The sequence below is a fragment of the Oryctolagus cuniculus genome, chromosome 20, assembly GCF_964237555.1.
Source record: "Oryctolagus cuniculus chromosome 20, mOryCun1.1, whole genome shotgun sequence".
Lineage (NCBI taxonomy): Eukaryota > Metazoa > Chordata > Mammalia > Lagomorpha > Leporidae > Oryctolagus > Oryctolagus cuniculus.
In genome coordinates this window covers 46,127,748-46,149,961 of record NC_091451.1, presented here as the reverse complement: position 1 = coordinate 46,149,961, position 22,214 = coordinate 46,127,748, and the positions used below count along the sequence as shown (strand labels likewise).

The 22,214-nt window shown below is 64.5% G+C and overlaps 1 protein-coding gene across 2 annotated transcripts; it reads right to left on the bottom strand.

The window, feature by feature from the left end:
- Window positions 1-8,327: 8,327 nt before the first annotated feature.
- On the bottom strand, window positions 8,328-20,307 carry EXOC3L4 (exocyst complex component 3 like 4). 2 transcript variants are annotated; one of them, XM_051834845.2, is made up of 13 exons: window positions 20,151-20,307; window positions 16,420-16,570; window positions 15,309-16,051; window positions 13,984-14,617; window positions 13,075-13,186; window positions 12,797-12,919; window positions 12,441-12,541; window positions 12,224-12,304; window positions 10,868-10,982; window positions 10,088-10,207; window positions 9,851-10,003; window positions 9,416-9,537; window positions 8,328-8,791 (listed from the first exon to the last, which is right to left on the bottom strand). In XM_051834845.2, the coding sequence occupies exons 3-13, from the start codon at window positions 16,033-16,035 to the stop codon at window positions 8,599-8,601; spliced, it is 2,481 nt and encodes an 826-aa protein (XP_051690805.2). In that variant the 5' UTR covers window positions 16,036-16,051; window positions 16,420-16,570; window positions 20,151-20,307; the 3' UTR covers window positions 8,328-8,598. The 2 variants fall into 2 exon arrangements, with proteins under 2 accessions (XP_051690805.2, XP_051690807.2); XM_051834847.2 differs by lacking the exon at window positions 16,420-16,570 and having other exon boundaries at window positions 20,151-20,297.
- Window positions 20,308-22,214: the final 1,907 nt, after the last annotated feature.

The window sequence follows — 22,214 nt, the reverse complement described above, 5'->3', positions numbered from 1 at the left end:
TTCTGCAGGCACCAAGAGCCAGGCCCACCTCCCTCCCTGAGATAAGGCCCTAGAACCAGTGTGGGAGGGCTCCCTGGAGGAGTGGGCCCTGCCAGAGTTCGGGGACGCAGGGGCTCGCTGGGCCAGTCACACGTGGGCGTCGCCGTCCCCGCACCCAGCTCTCTCCTAGCAGAGCCCAGCCCCTCACAGGGATGTCAGCTGTGACACAGCGCCTGACTCAGCACCCGCTCCTCCGTCCAGGGCTGCCCAGTCCCAGCAGCCCGCGGGGCCTTCATGGAAACGGCACAGTTTCCCGGAAGACAGCTGCCGGCTGCTGCTCCAGGCAGAGGCAGGAGCCCTGGGAATCCCCATACTCCCTGGGGCTCAGCCAGGGCCGGAGGGGAGGGAGGCTCCCCCAGACCACACAGAGGCCTCTCCGGGCTCCCCAGCCTCAGAGGGGGAGGCACAGTGAGGGCGGCTGGGGGCAGTGACATCTGGGCCCTGGGAAGCTCCCACAAACTCACATCCGTGTCTGTGCCTTGTGGGGCTGGGCGCAGGAGGAATGACAACCACCACACGCCTGCCCGCTCCTGCCTTGCCCCCTCCCATGGCAGGCAGGCAGAGCCCAGCAGCTAGACACGCAGGCACCCAGGGTGCCCGGATCCAGAAACCGATTCTGACCACTGCACTGAGCCCACGGGAAGCCAGAGCGCCGGCCTGCGGGTGCCCCGAAACCACGGCACTTCTCCTTCCCAGGCCAGGAGATTCCCATGCTTGGGGAGCCCACCCACAAGGCCTGTGCTCTGCTGGAGGGGGGCCGCGGGTAACACTGCTGCTGGTGACGTCCGCATCCCACGTCAGAGCACTGGTTCAAGTCCAGGCTGCCCTGCTTCGGGCCAGCGTCCCATGTGGAGTCCTGGCTCCTGGCTGCAGCCTGGCTCAGCCCTGTCTGTTGCTGCCATTTGGGGAGTGAACCAGTGGTTGCTCTCCCCCTCCCTCTGCCACACAGCCTTTATTTATTTATTTTTTTTTGACAGGCAGAGTTAGTGAGAGAGAGAGACAGAGAGAAAGGTCTTCCTTCCGCTGGTTCACTCCCCAAATGGCTGCTACGGCCGGCGCTGCACTGATCCGAAGCCAGGAGCCAGGTGCTTCTCCTGGTCTCCCATGGGGTGCAGGGCCCAAGCACTTAGGCCATCCTCCACTGCCTTCCCGGGCCACAGCAGAGAGCTGGCCTGGAAGAGGGGCAACCGGGACAGAATCTGGCGCCCCAACCGGGACTAGAATCTGGGGTGCCGGTGCCGCAGGCAGAAGATTAGCCTAGTGAGCTGTGGCGTCGGCCCACACAGCCTTTCAAACAAATTCTTTTAAAAATATTTGAAATAGGGGCCGGCGCCATGTCGCAGCATGTTAATCTTCCACCTGTGGTGCCGACACCTCATACGGGCGCTGGTTCTAGTCCCGGCTGCTCCACTTCTGATCCAGCTCTCTGCTATGGCCTGGGAGAGCAGTAGAAGGTGGCCCAAGTCCTTGGGCCCCTGCACCCACATGGGAGACCTGGAAGAAGCTCCTGGCTCCTGGCTTCGGATCGGCTCAGCTCCAGCCATTGCAGCCATTTGGGGAGTGAACCAGGGGATGGAAGACCTCTCTCTGTCTCTCCCTCTCACTGTCTGTAACTCTACCTCTCAAATAAAATAAATAAAACCTTAAAAAGAATTTTGAAATAAAGGGTCTTGGGCTTATCAGTGCTTTCTCGCCAACAGGAGGGGCTGCTTGTCGCCCGCAGCCCAGCCCCTCTCCTGCATGGCTCCCAGGTCCACTCTTCCCGGTGTTCCTCGGGCGGGCCCCGTGTCCTGCAGGCGACTGTGGCTGCTACGTGGGAGGGAAAAGAGGAGACTCTGCCTTGTATCCTGCCTGGACCTTTTAAATTTTGTCCTGTGTGGTTGTATTACTACCCAAAACACGCAGTGAAATGGCCCGTAGTTGGGGGGGTGGGGTCTGAGCCCAGACAGCTGGCAGGGCCCTGCCACAAGCAGTCCGGAAGCTGGGGTCCCAGAGGGCGTGGCCGAGGGGTGGTGTCACTTGCTGAGGTTTCAGTTCTCTGTGAGGATCTCCCAGGAGCAGGGCATCCGGGAGAGCAGACTGAGGCTGGCGGCCCTCCGCCCAGGACTCCCGCCTCCCGGCAGTCCCCCCCCACACACCACAGGCTCCAGTCCCCAGACCTGGGGTGCTGTGGCATCTGCCTGCAGCGGCCTTGTCTTCTCACAGTGGCCGGCACAGCCTCCCCGCTCAGGTTTCCGGATTGGCTGGGGACAGCCCAGGCCAGGGGACAGCCAGCAGGCTGACCGGGACCCTGCAGGCCAGCTGCAGTCTGCAGAGGAGCTAAGGAGGAAGCGAGCCTGGGACCCTGCAGCCTCAAGTTCCCACCTGTGGGGGGCCACCTCCTAGCCACTGGGGGTGCTGCCCCTTGTGCGGGGGCCTGCTGAGGGCTGGGGCCAGGAAGGAAGGGGCTGGGGTCACCAGGCGAGGAAGGAAGCCCCCAGCTCCATCCCGAGTGAGCACTGCCTTCCGTGTTTCAAGGAGGCTGAGCAGCAGGGGAGGGACCCCCAGGCCCCAGCCCGGTGGGACACAGTTCTGTGGGACTCAGCCCCCCTGGTCTTTCCTGGGCCCAAGTCCTGGGGGGACACCAATGTCCCTTCCTCCTGCACAGACACACATGCACACACACACACACCTGAACACACACATGTGCATACACACGCGCTTGCACGCAGGCCCTCAGGCACCTGCCCTCTGTGCCTTCTCTCACTGCTCTCTCAGCAGGGCCGAGGCTGGAGCCCCAGGCTCGGGGACAGAGGCAGCCCCCCGGACACAGGCAGGATCTGGGGCCATCCTGTGGGGCCAGGGGGTGCACAGGCCCCTGGGACAGAGTGTCCTGTACACGCAGGCTGTCCTGAAGGACCCAGCTCTCCCCAGAGCTGGGGCGTCTCCCCCACACTAGCCTTCTGTATCCGTGAGTCTGTGGTTTTCACAGCCAAGTTGGAATCTTCCACCCAGAGCACAGGAGGGGGCTGAGCCCCTAAGGGGAATTGGGCTGTTTCTAGGGTGCCCCCATGCCAATCAACACACAGTATATGAACCCCTGTCCAATGGGCACCCCCATAGAATGGCCCAATGGAAGGACAGCAATGCCATTTTTTCACAGGCAGAGTGGACAGTGAGAGAGAGAGAAAGAGAGACAGAGAGAAAGGTCTTCCTTTTGCTGTTGGTTCACCCTCCACTGGCTGCCACGGCCAGTGCACTGCGGCTGACGCATCGAGCTGATCCGAAGCCAGGAGCCAGGTACTTCTCCTGGTCTCCCATGGGGTGCAGGGCCCAAGCACTTGGGCCATCCTCCATTGCACTCCTGGGCCACAGCAGAGAGCTGGCCTGGAAGAGGAGCAACCGGGACAGAATCCAGCACCCCGACCGGGACTAGAACCCGGGGTGCTGGCGCCGCAGGCAGAGGATTAGCCTAGTGAGCCGCAGCGCCGGCCGACAGCAATGCCTTAAACACCCTGCGTGCTTCCTGAGAGCCAGTGTCCCCAGGGGGCAGTCCGCCTGGCCTCCTCTCGGACCAGACCCCTCACTCCGGCTTTGCACACTGAAATACAGCGATTGCTCCTTTCTGCAAATGGTTTCCAAGCTGCCTACTTCTAACTGAAGCTAAGGAAAAGAACCCAAGAAGGAGCTCGCTCCAGCACGCGGCCTGCAGGGGGAGGGCGGAGAGCACCTCACAGGGCAGAGCCCGGGGCCAGGCACAGCTGACGGGGCCCAGATGTGAGCCTGAGAGGCCAGGGGGATGGTCCTGACCCTGTGTGGAGCCAGGAGGCTGGGCAAGGGCCCTCCATCCCAGGGGTGCTGATGGGCACATCTCCCCCCAGCAGGGCACACACACACACTCTCACCAGCTGGGTGCCTGGTCAATGAGCCCAGAACCAGCTGGGAGCCACACCCCCAGACCCCTCCCCAGTGCGTGCCTGGACAAGATGGCCAAGACAACACCTTAGCCCCTTCACCAGGCCTCAAGGGACATGGCAGTGGGTAGAGGGGGTGGTGGGTCCTGAGTATAATTCCCACCCCTAGAGTCAAATGACCAGGGGCCAGAACCAGGGGCCTGACCCCGCACGCCTGGGTCCCAGCCCACCCTCCTTCCCAGCCTCCCTATGCTCTTGTGGGGGCTGCTGTTAGTCTCCCGCTCACCTGACGTGGTCTTGGGAAGCCAAGCCCAGCCCTGAGGCACTGCTGGGTGCACAGGTGCAGGTGCACACACACACACAGAGGCACAGGTACCACAGGTGCACACACACAGAGGCACAGGTACCACAGGTGCACACACACACATACACACGCACACACAGAGGCACAGGTACCACAGGTGCACACACACACAGAGGCACAGGTACCACAGGTGCACACACATACACACGCACACACAGAGGCACAGGTACCACAGGTGCACACACATACACACGCACACACAGAGGCACAGGTACCACAGGTGCACACACACACATACACATGCACACACAGAGGCACAGGTACCACAGGTGCACACACACAGAGGCACAGGTACCACAGGTGCACACACACACATACACACGCACACACAGAGGCACAGGTACCACAGGTGCACACACACAGAGGCACAGGTACCACAGGTGCACACACACACATACACATGCACACACACAGAGGCACAGGTACCACAGGTGCACACACACACACACAGAGGCACAGGTACCACAGGTGCAGATGCACACACATACACACGCACACACAGAGGCACAGGTACCACAGGTGCACACACACACACACACAGAGGCACAGGTATCACATGTGCAGATGCACACACGCACACACACACACACAGAGGCACAGGTACCACAGGTGCACACACACACATACACATGCACACACAGAGGCACAGGTACCACAGGTGCAGGCATACACACACAGAGGCACAGGTACCACAGGTGCAGGTGCACACACACGCACACACACAGAGGCACAGGTACCACAGGTGCAGGTGCACACACACACACACACAGAGGCACAGGTACCACAGGTGCACACACACGCACACACAGAGGCACAGGTACCACAGGTGCAGATGCACACACGCACACACACACACAGAGGCACAGGTACCACAGGTGTGCCTGGAAAACCCTGGTTTCCTGTCTCGAGCCTGGAAACCCTCAGGAACACAGTCCTGCATGTCTAGGAGGGTCCGTGCCTAAGTCCCTCCCCGTGCTGGGAAGCTCTGCTCAGGCCAGGCTGCTCCCCTTGGGCACCTCCCCCACGCAGTGACCCGGACTTAGAGCCTCCCCTCTCCTCCCCAGGGCCAGGTCCCTGGGCAGGGGTCACGGGAAGGCCAGGGGCCTAGGCCTCCCAGCCCAGAAGGCGCTGACAGCACCCCCATTTGGCAGCTGGATAACGGAGGCATAGAGCGACCCAAGTACTTGCCTTACAGCTGGATGGCAGCAGAGCCAGGCAGACCCCTCCCCACACCCTCCCCTGACTCCCCAGGAGGGGCCAGGGGTTCAGGGAGGGGCCTGGGGCTCAAGGCAGGGGTTCCTGGCCAGGACCAGAGCAGGTCAAGGCTTCCCAGGTGCTCCACAGCTTGCCAGTCTTCCCACCCTGGCCACAGATGGCCTCTGGACATACAAGTGGGGTCAAGCAGGGGACAGTTTGGCCTGTTCACCACCTGCCCTCCCTCTGGCACAGCCTGAACCCCTGCTGGGAAGATGACACCCGTCAGCATCAGGTTCTCTGCTTATCAGCACCTGCACCCCCAGCCCCTCCACTTCCTCATTCCTGCCCCGCCCCCCTCACCCAGGAGGTCTGGATACTCCCCAGACCCCACAAGCTGGCCCTGCCCCTGGCATCGAGAGCCTGGCCTGCGGAGGGGCACTGAGCTGGCACCCCCTCCGGGAGGAGACGAAGGACCCTTGGGCTCCCCACCCACTTAGCCCAGGGCCCCAGCAGCCTCAGATTCAACTCTGCCCGGTCCTGGTGCAGGGCACAGGGAGGACCTGTGCAGACACCACGGCCTCCTGGGCTCTTGTCCCACCCGCAGGACACCTGGTTCTGTTCTTGGGACTTGGCCCACCTGCTGTCACCGCCTGCCGAGGCCAAGGCAGCTTCAGCTGCTGACAAGGTCACAGCAGAAGGCCTGTCTCAGCAGGCATGAGAAGGACAGCTGCGGTCCTCTTGGTGCTTTTAGGTTTGGTGGGAACTACAAGCTGGAGCTTCCTGGTGGTCCTGCTAATGACTGCTGTATTCCGAGCACTTAGTCTCATAACCTCCAAAGTGTCCATTGCCTGGTAGAACTTTCATCAAGCAGAATGTTAGTGTAGAAGAAAGGGTTAATGCCTTATGTGAGGTTGAGCTATTTGTAGAAAAGAATTAAAAGGCGACAGGCTCTCTGGTATATACTTCCCACTGGAATAAAGACAGATGTTACTAAAGCTTTAATTCACTATATGCTACAAACACTACCATGGTTAGGATGTCAAGACTGCAAAATAAATCTAAGTAAACTTTTAAATAAGTGCAGTAAAGAAATTAAAGAGTTACAGAAAAAATTACAAAGAGGGGATCCATTTAAAAAAGGTGTGCTTTGAACTTGGGGCTTTAGTAAAGATTAGATTAGGAAGGTACCGTTCTAGCTTGTGTAGCAATTTCTGCAAAGTTCACCGTGGCTTGTGTGGGCAGCCTGTTATCTTGCACCTGCCTGTGATTGTAACCCATGCTCTGAGCATGCCCTTGAAAATCAAAAACATGTAATTAGGAAAAATGGACTGTCGCTCCCCCTCTTCATGGAGGAACGACACAGGACCCTGCGCTGTTCTTTCGTCTGCTCGGCCCTCCCCGGGTTTGCTGCTGGTTCTTCCCGGGTTGGCTACTATCCCTTCCACCTCCATGGAAGGGCAGTTCCCCCTGGCCACATTCCCCACTTCCGCAGGGGAGCGGCACACCGCCGGCCGGCTCTCTGGGGGCTGCACAGGTGTTTCTTCAGATGTTCCCCTTAGATGTTCCCCTTAGATGTTCCTAGTGCATGCCGTCTCTCTCCTCCTTTATAGTCCTCCTCCGCCAATCCCAACTCGGCTGCCCACACGCCGAGTACGCTGCTCTCCAATCAGGAGCAGGTCCTACAGTTTATTGGTTGAACTGGAGGCAGCTGTGCGGAAGCTGTTTACTTCTCTCCCAGCGCCATATTGTGGGAGAGCAGATGCATAGAATAAGTCTTAATTCCAGTAACTCAGTCCAGTCCGGGCTGCTCCCCACAATGGACAACAGGCTTTTCATTGTAAGAAGAAAAAATCATATAAAAATGAAATCTGGTGCCCAAAAGCCAGAGCCGTGCCGTCAGCCTTGCTGTGAGTGCCTCTCATTTCTTTGCGCCGACACCTCTCACACCTTGGGGCCCCTGAACCGGCTGGAGCTGGTCTCCGGCAACCGCCCACCCCCTTCTCTTCAGGTCAGGCCCAGACACGGTGAGGCCCGCTGTGCAGGGGTGTGGTGGGCATCCATCACCACCAGCCCCGCTTCTCCCTGGACATCTCCCGGCTCGGCTCCCAGCCTTCCTGGAAAGCCCGGGGCTGCCAAGGTAAATATGCAAATGATTCCCAGCAGCCTCGCCCTAAGACTGCAGCCAAATGGTGGCGCCAGGCTCCAGGAGAGGGGGGTGCACCCCAGGCGGTTTCCCTGCAGGGCCCGCCCCCTCCGCACACCTCGAGTGACATCCCCTACAGTACTGGGACAACTCTCTGCTGGGAAGCCCCGCCCACATCTGGCCCAGAAACCCCAAGCTTCAGAAGGGGCCTGGCCTCTCCTTGTTTCCTGCCCAGGAGGGGCCCAGGCTGTGCCCACCCTGATGGGGGAGCCCACCTGACACACAAGGCCGGTGGGCCCAGGGTTCCTCATGGTCAAGACCTAGTCTGGGGCTGGCGCTGTGGCGTAGCAGGTAAAACTGCTGCCCGCAGTGCCAACATCCTATATGGGTGCCGGTTCGAGTCCTGGCTGGTCCACTTCTGATCCAGCTCTCTGCTATGGCCTGGGAGAGCAGTAGAAGATGGCCCAAGCTCCAGGCTCCTGGTTTCGGATCAGCACAGCTCGGGCCGTTGCAGCCAGTTGGGGAGTGAACCAGCCTCTTTCTCTCTCAGTGTAACTCTGACTTTCAAATAAACAAATAAATCTTTTTTTTTTAAAAAAAGACCTAGTCCGTTCTGCAGTCACAGGGCCTCGGTCCTCTCACCCACACAGCGGGCACAAAAGGGCCAGCCTGGCCCCACGTCTTCCTTAGGTAGACACCATTTTAATTCATTTATTTTAAAAATAAATACTCTGTCCCTCTCCATCTGGGGCTGGTGCTGGACAGTCCTGCCGCGTGGACGGCACCCCGCTGCCCCAAACACTCCCCCACACACGCCGGGGACGGCTTCCTCCCGGCGGGTCCCGCAGCTGTGCAGGGCTGAGAGCAACTGCCGGCTTCAGAGCTGGGAGGCCGGCCCAGAGCGAGCCTCGGCCCCGCCGGGGGCTCCGCGCGCGGCCTCCAGCCGCCGCAGGCCGGCCGCACTAGACACAGGTGAGGAGCACGTCCACGGAGGCGGGCACCTCGATCTCGTCGAAGAGCACGCGCGCGGGCGGCGCCGCGGGGCCCCGGGCCTGGGCCGCGGCTCTCAGCAGGGCCTGCGCGTGCCGCAGGAGGCTCTGGTTCCGCCGGCGGCCCAGGCGGCGCAGCGCCAGGACGGCCAGGACGTGGTCCCGCCTGCGAGGACACGCGCGCGGTCAGGGCGAGCTGGCCCGAGCAGCCGGCACGAGGCACGCCCCCAGCGCTCCGGGGGCTGGGCAGGGCGCACGGGAGCCGGGGGCAGGCCCGGGGCCGTGGGGGCTCCTTCCGCAGGGGCCGTGGCGGAGCGGGGCGAAGCGCGAGGCGAGAGCCCCCTCCCTGCGGGGTCCCGGCGCGGGGCTCGCCGGCCGACCCGGGGCGGGGTGGGGGGGGGCCCGGAGCGCCGCGCCAGGGGGGCGGGCCATGGGAGGGAAGGCGGGGCGAGCGCCGGGGGGGCGGGGCTTCGGGCGGCCTCTGCGTCGTTCCGGATTCTCCAAGGTCACGGAGACTTGAACTGGGATTTCCACGGCCCCAGCACTCCCCGGACCTCCTGCCTCCAGGCAGGCTCGGGCTCCCCCGGGGTCGGGGTCGCGCCGCGGGACCGATCCAGGAGCGTGAGGAGTAATAGGTCATGGCAGAGGGGCGGTCGGGACCCCGGCCAGCGCCGGGCCGCGCCCCTCACCCTGGCTTCCTCTCCCGCCGGCCTGTGGGCCCGGGACTCCTTGGAAGGGGCTAGCGCCAGGACCCGTAGCCTCCCCCAGTGGGGAACAGGTGGCTACGAACCTGAAGTCGGGGTAGGTCTCTATGAGCGTCTGCAGATGCTTCCTGATGTCGTCTTTGTAGGTCTCGCCCAGGATCTCGGCCACGCACGGGATGGCCTGGTCCAGCCACGTGGCCTTAGAGCCCTGCGGAGACCGGGACAGGCGCACCTGTGTGCGGGCCAGGCCGTCCTGCCGCAGCCCCTGCGTCCCCGCCCGCAGCCGAGCGGCCCACATGCACTTCCCTCTCGGGCAGCTCAGACAACGGATGGAGGGCGGCAGGGCCCCCGCCCCAAGGGCTCGGGGTCTGGGTTGGAGAGAGACCTTCCACAGGCCCCGCTGGGACCCTCACCCACCCCACCACAAGCTGTATGCAAATACGGGCAAAGTGCAGCCCACCTGGCCCCGCCCCCTCGCAGCCCAGCAGCAGTGAGGGCAGGGCAGTAAACACTGCTCTTACCAAGCCCTGGAAGGTGTTGCTAATGGCCTGGGCGTCCAGACTCATCTTCTGGGAGCCGTTCACCCGGTCCGTGCCCCGGAATCGCTCCTGTGGTCTCAGCGCCTGTGCCAGGTACTCACGGACCACGTAGCGGTGCACCTCCTGCAGAATCTCCTGGGCAGGTGGTGTCCAGGTCAGGGTCCAAGGCCCCAGCCCTGGGCACAGCCAACCAATGACACCCCCCCCCCCACCGCCTACCTGCGCTTGTGGCGGGACCACGTGCTCCAGGTGGCGGGCGAAGGCCACCACCCTGTCCATGAGGGGCCCCAGCAGGTCCTCCGTGAGCCAGCCCTTGGTGCACACGGCCCTGAACAGTGGCTGGGGACAGAGGGCAGGGGCAGTCCTTCAAGCCCCCTCTCCCTGCCCCACCCAATTTCTGACCCCTTCTCTTCGGGGTTCACGGTGCTTCCTCGCCTTAGCCACAGGTTATGTCACTGGGTCTCTCCCACAACGCCTCTTCCAGGCCGGGCTCTGGTGCAGCATCCAGCCAGGCCCAGCTTCAGGGGTGCCCTGGGGGTCTTGAGGGGCCAGAGGAGAGGCCTCGGCCTGATCCGGCCTGTGAACGCACTGACCCAGGCTTGGCTGTTGACCCCTACGAAGGGGAGCCTGGGAAGTCCTCTGTGTGCCTTCCTACCCCTCACTCACACCCCTGTGGTAAATCAGCGCTGGGCCTGGCCCCTGGGCACCTGCTGGGCATGGCGAGTAGGGAGAGAAAGGCCTGCCCGTTCACTGGGAGAGAAAGGCCTGCCCACTCACCCGCCCCGCTCACTGGGAGGGAAAGGCCTGCCCCATTCACCAGGGGAGAAAGGCCTGCCCCGTTCACCGGGGGAGAAAGGCCTGCCCACTCACCTGCCCCGCTCACCGGGGGAGAAAGGCCTGCCCACTCACCTGCCCCGCTCACCGGGAGGGAAAGGCCTGCCCGCTCACCTGCCCGCTCACCTGCCCCGCTCACCGGGAGGGAAAGGCCTGCCCGCTCACCTGCACGTCCCTCTTCAAGCCCTGGAGCAGGTGCTTCTGGAAGTTTTGGGTGGCAGCCTCCAGGGGCTGCGTCAGCTCCTCCAGGGCTCCTGGGAACTTGGCCAGAAGATGAGTCCTGGGAAGTGGCCGGGACACATCACGAGGAGCAGCTGGGGCTGGGGGACAAGGCTTGGCGCACAGCCCCCAACCCCACCCATTTGGACTATACTGCGAGGGGCAGCGTCAGGTCAGGCCCCAGAGCCAGTCACGGAGCCGAGGTCGGCGGGCGGCACTGGCTGGGCTCCGTGGCCACTCCGGGATAAACCCTCTGTGCCCTGCAGTAATTGGCCAAGCAGCACAGCCAGGCCTGGCACACGCCCCCCACTGAGCCCCCGAGGGTGCTGGGAGCCCGAGGGCCGGGCTATGCCCAGGGAAACAGCAGAGCTGAAGTTCCTTCAGGAATCAGCCGGAGGCTGCCTCCAGAGGGGCCAAGACGGCCCCTGGGCTAAGCCCTCAGAGACCCCAGTGCCAAGGAGCCGCCTGGCAGAGACCCAGAAAAGCAGCGTGGCGGATACAGGCAGCCTGGCTGTGTGGCCGTGGAGAACCAGTGTTTCCTGTCCCGACTGCACGCGGGTGCCTTGCACTTGGGGAAGACCAACCAGCACAGGGCCTGGCGCGTCGCAAGCGCTCGCACTGGGCCAGAGGAAGGGTCCTCTAAGGCACCGTGTCCCCACAGCCCTAGGAAGCAGGTGCCCAGGTCCCATCTGACAGATGAGAAGACACAGAGGAAGGGACGTGCCCTGGGCACGTCGCAGCAGGTGGCAGCCCAGGACCCCATCCGAGACAGAGTGTCTGTGCCCTGCCTCACTGACTGCCTTCTGCGCATGGTGCATCCGCTGTGGGGGACACTGGGCTCCATGCCTGTAGTCCTTGGGGCCCTGGGGTTGAGGACACAGAAGGCAGGCAGCACTGCCAGTCCCCAGGGTGGGCGGGCCTCTTCCTTCTGGGGACAGAGACCCCCAGACCACCCCAGCACAGCCCGGGGCAAGGAGTCAGGGAGGGCTTCCCAGAAGAGGAGGAGGAGGAGGAGGAGGAAGAATCCCGGCCTCTGCTTAGCCTGGAAACCCGGCCTTTGTCCCTTCCGGGGCCCAGCTTCCCTGGGCTCAGGGAGGACCTCACTGTGGGGCAGCGAAGGAACCGGTCCCTGGTGCCTCCGGGGAAGCTCGACTAGGTCCACACTCCAGGGCAGGGCCCAGCCTCTTGTCTCCCTCCCCACCAGCACCCCACACCGCAGGCGGCTCCTCCATGTTCCTGGAGCGCGCGCGCCCCCTGCTGGCCAGCGTGGACACGCCCTCTGGAGGAGCCGCAGGCGCCTACCTGATCTCGGCGCAGGCGTTAATGTAGGCGCCCAGGTGCGGCGCCCTCACCGCTGGCGACTCCAGCAAAGCCTTTTCAAACCTGCGGGCGGCGTTGCAGAGGCCCGTGTTGAGGCCCCACTGCCCATCTACAGAGCTGGGGCCGGAACGGCCCTCGCCCCGCCCCCACCCCGGCCCTGGGCAAACGGGACCCCGCCCGGCCAAGGATGTGCCCGCACCTGGGGACGAAGATGCTGAGCGCCTGCGCGCACATCCGCAGGATGGTGGCCTCCAGCTGCGCCGAGATGGCGCCGGCCGCCTTCACGTGCTGGGCCACCAGCTGCGAGCAAGACCACACGCTGACCCCGCCTGGGCACCCCGCGCCACCCCACTCCGCCAGTCTGGGATCCAGCTCCCTGCTAGCAGCCCAAGCTGAGGGTCCCTCTTCACACTCCTGCGCCCCGTCCTCCGCCTCCCCGGGCCCCGCCCCACCTCCCGGGGACCTCAGCGGCCCATCTAGCGGGAAAGGCGGTAAGCACTGGGTCTGGCAGCTCTGGATGCCCCCCCCAGCCCCGCCCAGCCCCGCCGGCCGCACCATGTGCACGTCGATGGACAGCTGCGAGTGGTAGAGGCCCTGCAGCACCTCGGGGCCGTCGGCAGTTGCCCAGTGGTTCCGCTCCAGCTGCAGGATGCTGTCCAAGCACCCGGCGATCTCCGTCTGGGCAGGGAGACGCGGGCACCATGGGACGCGCCCCCGAGAGGTCCTCCCGAACCCACCGCTGTGCCCCTGGGGCCAGGCCCACCCCTCCAGGCCCCTGCAGCCAGAGGGTGAGTGAGCCCCACCGGCAGCCCCGGGCACCGCCCCAGCCTCACCTCCAGCAGGCTGGTGTAGTTGCTCTCCAGCTGGGCCCACACGTGGGGTTCCAGGAGAGGGGGCAGTGGCTCAGCCGGCAGCGCCAGGTCCTGGGTGCTCAGGAAGTCAGGACTGGAAGGCAGGGCAGGGGGCTGAGGGCCAAGGCAGGGCTGTGACGTGGCAGGCTGGCCCGCTCCCCTCTGCAGAGCCGGGACCTGGGCTTCCGATCGCACGCCTTCCCCAGACGCTTGCAAGCAACAGCCGGCTCTCCTGGCATTCTGGCAACCGGCTGTGCCTGCACAGACCGCTGAAGACAGCTGCGCCCATGGGCTGTGGCCAGCCTGCCTCCGGGTGACCTCGCCCCTCTACCCTCACGGTGGCTCGGGGTACAACCAAGACTGGGCTCCAAAGACCCCACAGCTAAGGGACCGGCCAGTGGCCAACCCACACCAGGGAGGCCCGGAGAGGGGCGGGCACACCTGGGGCCACACGGCCACTGAGGGAGAGCTGGGGGCTTTGGGCATCGACTCCCGCTTGTGGGACTGGAGCCCCTCGCAGTGAGGCAGAGGGAGGTGGAAGCCCCCAGCAGGCTTGCCCCCTGCCCCTAGATGCCAGTCCAAAGGGGAAATGAGGGTGGACCCCACCAAGCACTGCCCCCAGGGGTGCTCGCCCTGGAGAGGTGGCCGTCGCCTGTCCGCCCGCGGCACTCTGTGGGCTAGCACAGGGAGCGCCCTGCTCCAACAGGGAAGCTTCCAGCGTTGGGAAGGCAGGCTTGGAAGGCCCCCCAGGGCAATCTGGGGCGGCTGGCGCACCTGGCCCGACACAGCAGAAAGAATGTCAAAGGTCACCCGCCCTCGCCGGAGGGCGAGGTCCCCAGTGCCCGGTGAGCAGGGTCACCCGGCCCTCGCGGCACCCGGCTGAGGCCTCACCTGCCGTACACGTTGGCGGCCCAGTCCAGCAGCAGGTAGAACTGCTCACAGCCGCGGGCGTCGCGGGCGAGCTCCTGCAGGCGCTGGGCCACCGCGCCGTGGAATGCTCCAACGTAGGCCTCCCACGCCGGAAGGCCGGCGGCCGCGCACGCGGGCTGCACTTCCTGCAGCACCTTCTGCAGGTCCTGGCGAACCAAGTCCCTCAGCTCCACCAGAAGCTGCGCCAGGCCCGCCGCGCCCTGCGGGGCCGTGGCCCGCACGCGCTCCCGGACGCTGCGCTGCACCGCGTCCTCCCAGTGGCGGCGCCAGTGGCGGGGCGTGCGCAGGAAGTCGCCGTCGGCGGGGGGCGCCGGGTGGGCTTGCTCCTCGGCGCGCACCACGTGCGCCAGCTCGCCCAGCGCGGCCGCGTCCACCCCTTGGGGCCCCAGGGTCTCCTGCACGATGGCGCTGATCTCGGCCGCCAGGCCGTCGTAGTGCAGGCACAGGTCCATGGCGCGCCGCGCGAAGGCCGTGGGGTCCTGCTTGAAGGCGCCCGAGGCCTTTTCGTTCTCCAGCTGCGTCTCCAGGCGCTGCAGCCGCTCGAAGGCAGCCCGCAGTTCCCTCTCAGTAATGAGGTCGGCCAGGGACTTGCCTTCTGCGAGAGCAGGTAGGAAGAGGGGCTGTGAGGGGGGCCATTCCAGGACCCTGGGCCCAAGCTAAGGCGGGCAGACCCCGAAGCCCCACGGGAGGCACCCGCCCCCTGGGGCAAAGAGAAGCCCCCATCAGCCCTCACCTTCCTTGCTCCCTGCCCCTGCTGGCCTTGTGGGCGGGCCTGAGAGCAAGTGTAACCGGGTCGGAGCTCTGGCTGGTCATGCCCTGTGCCATCCAGGGACCTGCCCGGGGAGCCAACTCCAGTATTTCTAAGCTGCTTCCTGCTCTCTGCGAGCCCCTACCACCGAGGAGCCTGGCACCATTCCCCGCCCCCCAACTCAGGGCCCTGCTCCACTGTGTTCTCCTCTGAGCTGCCCTCCTGACCCCCCACCCAGGCAGCCGCGGCTCCCCTGCACCCTCTGTGACCCTGTGCCGGGACAGAGCCATGGTCTCCCCCGTGGCTCTAGTTTGGCCAGGAGCCAAGCCATGGGAGGCAGTGGAGAGGTTAGGGTTCTGGAGCCACGCGGATCGGGCGTCAAATCCCGAGCCTCACTTTTCTTATTGGCTGGGGGGGGCTCCCTTTGCTGTGCTGCTGTAAGAATTTAAGGTGCAGCTGTGCCGGGGCAAGGCCTGGGGGGTCTGGATCCCAGGAAGCCTTGGCTCCATGCTCTGCTCCTGCCCGGTGAGGTGGTCACCTGTGGGGGATCCCAGCTCCTCCGACCCCGCCCTGGTGGATGCCCGCCGGCTAGCGTCCTCCGTGGCCCTCCACGGCTCCTCTGGCACAGCGGTGACCTGGGACTGTCCGGTGCCTGGGCTCTCATCCGGGCCACGCCGCGAAGGCCAGAACAGGGAGTGGGAGCTTCTGCGCCGGCCTGAGTTTTCCTTGGAGGCCGCCTGGCTTGTCCTTGAGAAGGCCCGCCTCAGGGTGCTCAGCGCTGGCCTCGTGCTGTCCTCGTGGTGGGCGCCCGGCTCCTGCTGGCCACCCTGAGCTGCACTCTGGGGCTCCCCAGGCTCCTTGGGGCTTCCCGGCTCCTGCCCAGTGAGGTTGTCACCTGTGGGGGATCCCAGCTCCTCCGGCTCCACCCTGGTGGACGCCCGCCGGCTAGCGTCCTCCGTGGCCCTCCACGGCTCCTCTGGCACAGCGGTGACCTGGGACTGTCCGGTGCCCGGGCTCTCATCCGGGCCATGCCGTGAAGGCCAGAACAGGGAGTGGGAGCTTCTGCGCCGGCCTGAGTTTTCCTTGGAGGCCGCCTGGCTTGTCCTTGAGAAGGCCCGCCTCAGGGTGCTCAGCGCTGGCCTCGTGCTGTCCTCGTGGTGGGCGCCCGGCTCCTGCTGGCCGCCCTGAGCTGCACTCTGGGGCTCCCCAGGCTCCTTGGGGCTTCCCGGCTCCTGCCCGGGGGTTACCGTCCGTGGTGATGGCATCTTGGCAGCAGGAGAGCTGGGGGGCACACAGGGGGCTCAGGAGGCCTGACGGGTGCCCAGGCCCAGGGGGCAGACAGAACCCTGAGCAAGCCAGGTGGGGCCTGGCCGGACCCCAGGGGCTCTGTCGGGGAGGCTTCCAGGAGGCAAGCCCCTGGCTGTCTGAGGAGCGCCTCCCACCCTGGGCACGTCCCGCCCTGGGCAGCCTTCACTGGGCTGCCAGGCGGACCCTCCCACCAGAACGGGAGGTGCTGAATGCGCAGGTCCACGGGCCCAGCTCCCAACACCAGCAGGCAGGGACAGGACCCACGCCAGGACTTCCTGCACGTCAGGTGCCAAGGCCTGAGGACCCCCACCCCACTGCCCTCAGGAGCACCCTCCACTCACCCCCTCAGCCCCAAAGGTCTGGCAGCTGCCGCTCAAAGCGGAGAGCGGGGTGCCTTCGGAGCCCACCCCCTCTTCTAGGCGTTGCTGAGCCGGAGGCAGGCGCTGTGGGGTTGAGGGCTCTGGTCGGGGCCACTTATCACGGCCTCACAGCCTGCAGGGGAGGAGCCATGGGTCTATATTTAACTGGAGGACTTGGGGGGTTCCTATCTCCCCTCTCTCCGTCCCCCCATCCCCACCACAGCGTGCTCCGGCTCCTCCCGCACAGGGTGCGTGGAGGGGTCCCAAGGGCATGAGGGGGCCGGAGCTGTCTCCCATGTTTGCTTTCCTGGCTGCAGGCTTGGCTGGGGGCGCCAGAGAGGAGGGAATTTCCACCCACCCCCTTGAGCAAACTGGGCCATGGGTCGGGGGGAGGGTATCACTGAAGCCAGTGGGCTTGTTTTACCCTGGAGAAACTTAGCATTGCAGACTAACCAGAGGCAGAGCCCCGAGCTGGGCTCCAGGTGGCCACAAGGCCCAGGCTGGGGCCAGCCCCTGACCCTTGGACGACTTCAGGCAGGAACTGTCCCTCCCCAGGCCTGGGCTTGCCTGGGTGGAATGACTGCCCTGGGCAGGGCCCGGCCCCTCCCCCAGCCCATGCTCTCCAGCCAGGTATCAGTACAGGGGTCACCTGAGGCCCCCTCTCGCTAGGAGGCCCTGGGAAAGGCAGGACAAACTGCAATGATTGACCCGGAACTTGTCAGTCCCACCCTGGCCACAGGTCATTGTCGTGGACACTGGGTTCAGGGACCCTGCCTGATTCAGGTCCTTCCCTGCTTCCCCACTCCTCTCTCTGGGGCAGCAGGGTGGGAGTGGGAGGAAGAGAAGGCCCCAGCCCTGCTGTGCTCTTGCTGCCAGCTCTGGACTCTGTCATGGAGGGGCCCAGGGCAAGAATGAGGCGGGCGAGCCTTGGCAGGGGGCTCGCACTGAGAGCCCAGCACCCGACACAGATCAGATCCCTGGGAGGACAAGGCCTCATTCTCCCAGGCCACAGAAGGAACCAGGGCTCAGGGACAGCCTGGGGACGGGGAGCAAGGGCTGCACTGGCCTGGGTCTCCAAGCACCAGGCAGGCAGGGCTGCTCCCCTGAACTCCTTGGTCCCAGAGAGGCCCCCAGGCAGGGGTGGGTCACGGTGGGGATGGAGTCAGTGCTTCCCTCCCTGGGAGCCCAAATCAGACTCTGGGGCGAGGAAGGGCTGCTGGACGGGTGGGTCTCTTGGGGGCCTGCACACACACGAGCCCCAGACCAGAGCGGCAAGGCCCCCCAGAGCCCCCAGAGCCCCGAGAGCCCCCCCAGAGTCCCCAGAGCCCCCCAGAGCCCCCAGAGCCCCCCAGCCTCCAGCCCATGCCACCTGGGACCATGAAGCTCCCAGCAGCTTCCCAAGACATTTTTTTTTCTTTTGGACAGAAAGAGAGAGAAAGAGAGTTACAGAGAGAGAGAGAGAGAGTTACAACTTGAGAGAGACAGAGAGAAAGGGCTTCCTCCACTGGTTCACCCCCCAAATGGCCGCTACGGCCGGCGCTGCGCCGATCTGAAGCCAGGAGCCAGGTGCCTCTCCTGGTCTCCAATGCGGGTGCAGGGCCCAAGGACCTGGGCCATCCTCCACTGCCCTCCCGGGCCACAGCAGAGAGCTGGACTGGAAGAGGGGCAACCGGGACAGAATCCGGCGCCCATATGGGCTGCCGGCCCCGCAGGCAGAGGATTAACCGAGTGAGCCCCGGCGCCGGCCCCTTCCCAAGACTCTTGACCCTCCCCAGTGCAAATGGGTCACTCCCCTGCGTTCCTCCCATGCTCGCTGCCAGGCAAAGCCCTCCCTTCCTGCACTGGCCTTGCTTCAGCTGCACCTCTGGGGTGCGAGGATGGTGCACCCGGCTCTGCAGCCCTCCAGCTCCCCTCAGGCTGCTCCCCGAATCTGCCTTGGGTTTCAGGAGATCCCACTGCACTGCCTACTCTCACCGCCTGTCTGCCCTGTGGGCACTTGGGACCGTCCTGGGGGTGACGTGGGCTTCCTGCACTTGCACTGGCCTGGCAGCCTGTGCGCCTCTCCCGCTTGTGTACGGGGTGCCCCTCTTCCTGGGCTGAGAGCCGCAGGTCCCTCTCACCCCACACCCCCACACCTGGCTCCCTGCCTGTCCAGGGAGGCCCAGGCTCCTGTGCTGCCACTCTGCTGCGTGCCACGCTGGCTGAGCCCCACAGCCCTGGAGACCCAGGCCCAGTCTCAACAGTGGGCCCAGCCCGTGCTCGGGGTCAGGTGCACACCACGGCAGGGCCGGGAGTGCCACCAGAAGACATGGTTCCTGGAACTCCCACCCTGGGCTTCCCCCACCGGCCTCCTGAGCCTCTCTTCTGCCCCTCTTTTCCTAGATGCCCGCTTGGCAGCAGCTCCTCCTCTGCAGTTGTCCCTGGTGCCCGGCCCCGCCTCCCTACCTACCCTGGGGCTGGGCCACCACCCCTCCAAAGGCAGCCACTGCACCCTGGCAGTGACCCAGCGGGCCTGCGTCCCGCCTCTTGCCTGGCCAGCTGCCACCTACCAACACCTGTCGGTGCCTCCTAACTGCCCTGCCAGGATGGCAGTAAAGCAAGGTCAGCAAGAGCTGTCAATAGGGGGGTGACAGGTAGAACTCACTACTCAAAGGTGATGTGATTCAGCCTGAGACTGAAATGAACTGAAGCTGACGAAAGAATTGGTACGTTCGTTCTTGGTTAGGCAGACATGATCAGTCGCTTTCCTGTAGCCCAGAAAGAGACCCTCACGGGCTGGGTGGCGCCCGCGCTGCGGCCTCAGCGGCCTCGCTTCCTGCCAGCTCCCTGCCGACGCACTGGGAAGGCAGCAGCAGGTGGCTCAGGCACCTGGGCCTCTGCCACCCACGTGGGAGACCTGGAAGAAGCTCCTGGCTTGGGTCTGGCCCAGCCCTGGCCGTCAAGGCCATTTGGGGAATGAACCAGCGGGTGGAAGATCTCTCTCTCTCTCTCTCTCTCTGTAACTCTGTGTTTCAAATAATCTTTAAAAAAAAAACCGACACATTTAGAGACTCCCCTCTCCAGCAGCGCACGCGGCACCTGCAGGGCTGCCGCGACCAGGCAAAGCGCAGCCTCCTGACATTCAAGGCCCCTCCTCGCCAGCCCGACCCTCGCCACTCAGCCGCGGAAGCTCTCTCCTCTCCCCAGCACCTTCGCACAGGCTGTCCCCTCTGCCCCAGTGACCTCAGCCCCAGCCCCTGCCAGCCCAGCACACGTGGCTCCTCCGAGATGCTGGCCCGGTCACAGTCCCTCTGCTGGGGGCCGTTACAGCATCCGGAGTGTCTCTGCCCTTTGGCAGGAGCCCCCAGGGCAGGGCAGGGCAGGGCAGGGAGGGGGCGGGAGCCGACAGACGCCAGGTATCAGGGGAAGAGTGCGGGCCCCCGGGTCGGGGGTCTTTGGCTTGGCACCTGTGTCTCCCTGTATGTACGACTGCTGTGGCCTGTGTGTGCCCCAAAGAGTGTGCCGCGAGTGTGTGGCTGTGCCTGCACCCGTTCCATCATGTCTTGTGAGTGTGTGTGTTTACAGGTGTGTGTGTGGTGTCGGTGTGTGCACTGCGACGGAGCCGGTGCTCTGTAGTCCGCCTGGCCCTGAGTTGGAGCCCAGGCCTCTCTCCAGTCCCCGCCCGTTAGCACCCGGTGCCCCGCCTGCCACCAGCCCACCTGCCCGGAACGTACCTGCGGAGTGAGCAGACGCTGGGCCCTTGCAGGAGCCCCGGGAGACTCAGAGCAAACCCTCAGCGCTGGACCCAGGCCCTGGGGCCTCCGGAGCAGCCAGCGTGAGTGACCGGCAGCTGGGACTTCCCAGCCGTGATCAGCGCTGCTGGGCCCACCCGGCCCCACCCCCGGCCCCACCCCCAGCCCTGATCCCCTGCTTTCACTTTCAGAAAGTTCCCACCCCTTCTCATTCCAGAGGTTATAGATCCGCGGACCTTTAGTCGCAGGCAGCCTGCACTCAGGGAACGAGGAAGGAGAAGGACAGGCGAGACAGCAAGGGGGGCTCTGGGCAGCAGGGGGTGGGTGTGCCCAGGGACTACGACGGCCCCCCTCAGAGGCCAGGGGCTGCAGGCATTGGCCTGGGGAACGTCCACCTCCCGCCAGGCCAGGGGCTCTATCGAATTCATCCCAAGACCCCCTGCACCCCACAGGAGGCTGAGCCAAGAGGGTGGGACTGGGCCTTGGTGGCAGGGGTGGGGGCACTCAGGGTGACTGCCGTTTGTCCTTGCCCCAGAGCACGGGGAGCTGGAAGGATGGAGTGGGCACACCCAGGAGTGAGGGGTCGCTGTCCACACAGGAGCCAGCCCAAGAACAAAGGAGCAGGTAGGGCCTGAGCCTGGAGAGCTGAGCGTGGCCCTCCCCCGCCCCCGACGCCAAGCCTGTCAGGGTTGACGCATAGCGGGAAGTGGGGCTCCCTTCATGGGGGATTCCGTTGCCCGCGTCCTAGGAAAGAAATGCAGGGAAAATCCAGGGAGACCAGATCCAGGCCCGTCCCGAGCTAGCAGTGCCTGCTTGGCGGGTGGGGAGGGCAGGGGGCATGCTGAGGGCCCTGCGGAGGAGACATGAAGCTGTGCCCAGTGTCCCCTGTCCTCTGTGACAGTGTCACCTGCTCTGACTGTCCCCAGACCCCTGTGACAGTGTGGCTGCTCTGAATGCCCCAAGGCCCCTGTGACAGTGTCACCTGCTCTGACTGTCCCCAGGCCCCTGTGACAGTGTCACCTGCTCTGACTGTCCCCTGTCCTCTGTGACAGTGTGGTGCTTGGTGCTCTGACTGTCCCCAGACCACTGTGACAGTGTTGCTGTCCTGACTGTCCCCAGGCCCCTGTGACGGTGTGGCTGCTCCAACTGTCCCCTGTCCTCTGTGACAGTGTGGTGCTCTGACTGTCCCCAGGGCCCTGTGACAGTGTGGCTGCTCCAGCTGTCCCCAGGCCCCTGTGACAGTGTGGTGCTCTGACTGTCCCCAGGGCCCTGTGACAGTGTGGCTGCTCCAGCTGTCCCCAGGCCCCTGTGACATGATTCTGGAGCCTCTGGGAGAGGGGCCATTTATCCTCCCCGAGACCCAGGTGGTAGTTGGGCCCAGGCTGGGCTGCCTGTGCGGCTTCTCTCTGGACTCTGCATGGCCTCCCTGTGTGTCTGTGTCTGATTTCCTCATTGTGGGTTAAGGTTCACTGTGGCCCTGGCTTTTCCTTACTCTTTACAAGTCACATTCTGAAGTATGGGGGGATAGGACTTCAGCCCACGAATACTGAGGGCAGAAAATCCAGCCCATGTCACACTGGAAGCCACCTGAAATACGCTGTCCTCCACTGCCGTCCGCGGCTGAGCCTAGTTGGACCCAGAGCCACCAGCACCTCCTCCAGGAAGCCCTCCAGTCAACCTCCTGGGTCATCAGCTGCGGTGGCATGAGAAGGCCACCGTAAGCAATGGGTCCCTCTGGGAAGGGGAGCAACACAAGCTCCGCTCAGCGGCCGAGTTGTGTCACGGTGGATTAAGCTGCCACCTACGATGACCGCAACCCATATCAGAGCACCGGCCAGTGTTGGGGGATCCACTTCTGAGCCTGCTCCCTGCTGATGTGCCTGGAAAAGCAGAGGATGGCCTACTGCTCGGGCCCCTGGTACCCACCTGGAAGACCCAGATGGAGTTCTGGGCTCCTGGCTGTGAGCTGGCCCAGCCCTGGTCATTGTAGCCTTTGGGGAGTGAATCAGCAGGCAGATCTTTCTCTGCCTCTCTCTCTGTCACTCT

Bases quoted from the DNA above. Each gene is read 5' to 3' on its own strand.
- EXOC3L4 (XM_051834845.2), bottom strand. From the start codon at position 16,035: ATGCCATCACCACGGACGGTAACCCCCGGGCAGGAGCCGGGAAGCCCC. The intron at 14,618-15,308 runs GTGACCACCTCA...CTGCTCTCGCAG, and splicing joins GGAGCTGGGATCCCCCACAG to AAGGCAAGTCCCTGGCCGAC. The intron at 13,187-13,983 runs GTGAGGCCTCAG...CCTGCCTTCCAG, and splicing joins GCCGCCAACGTGTACGGCAG to TCCTGACTTCCTGAGCACCC.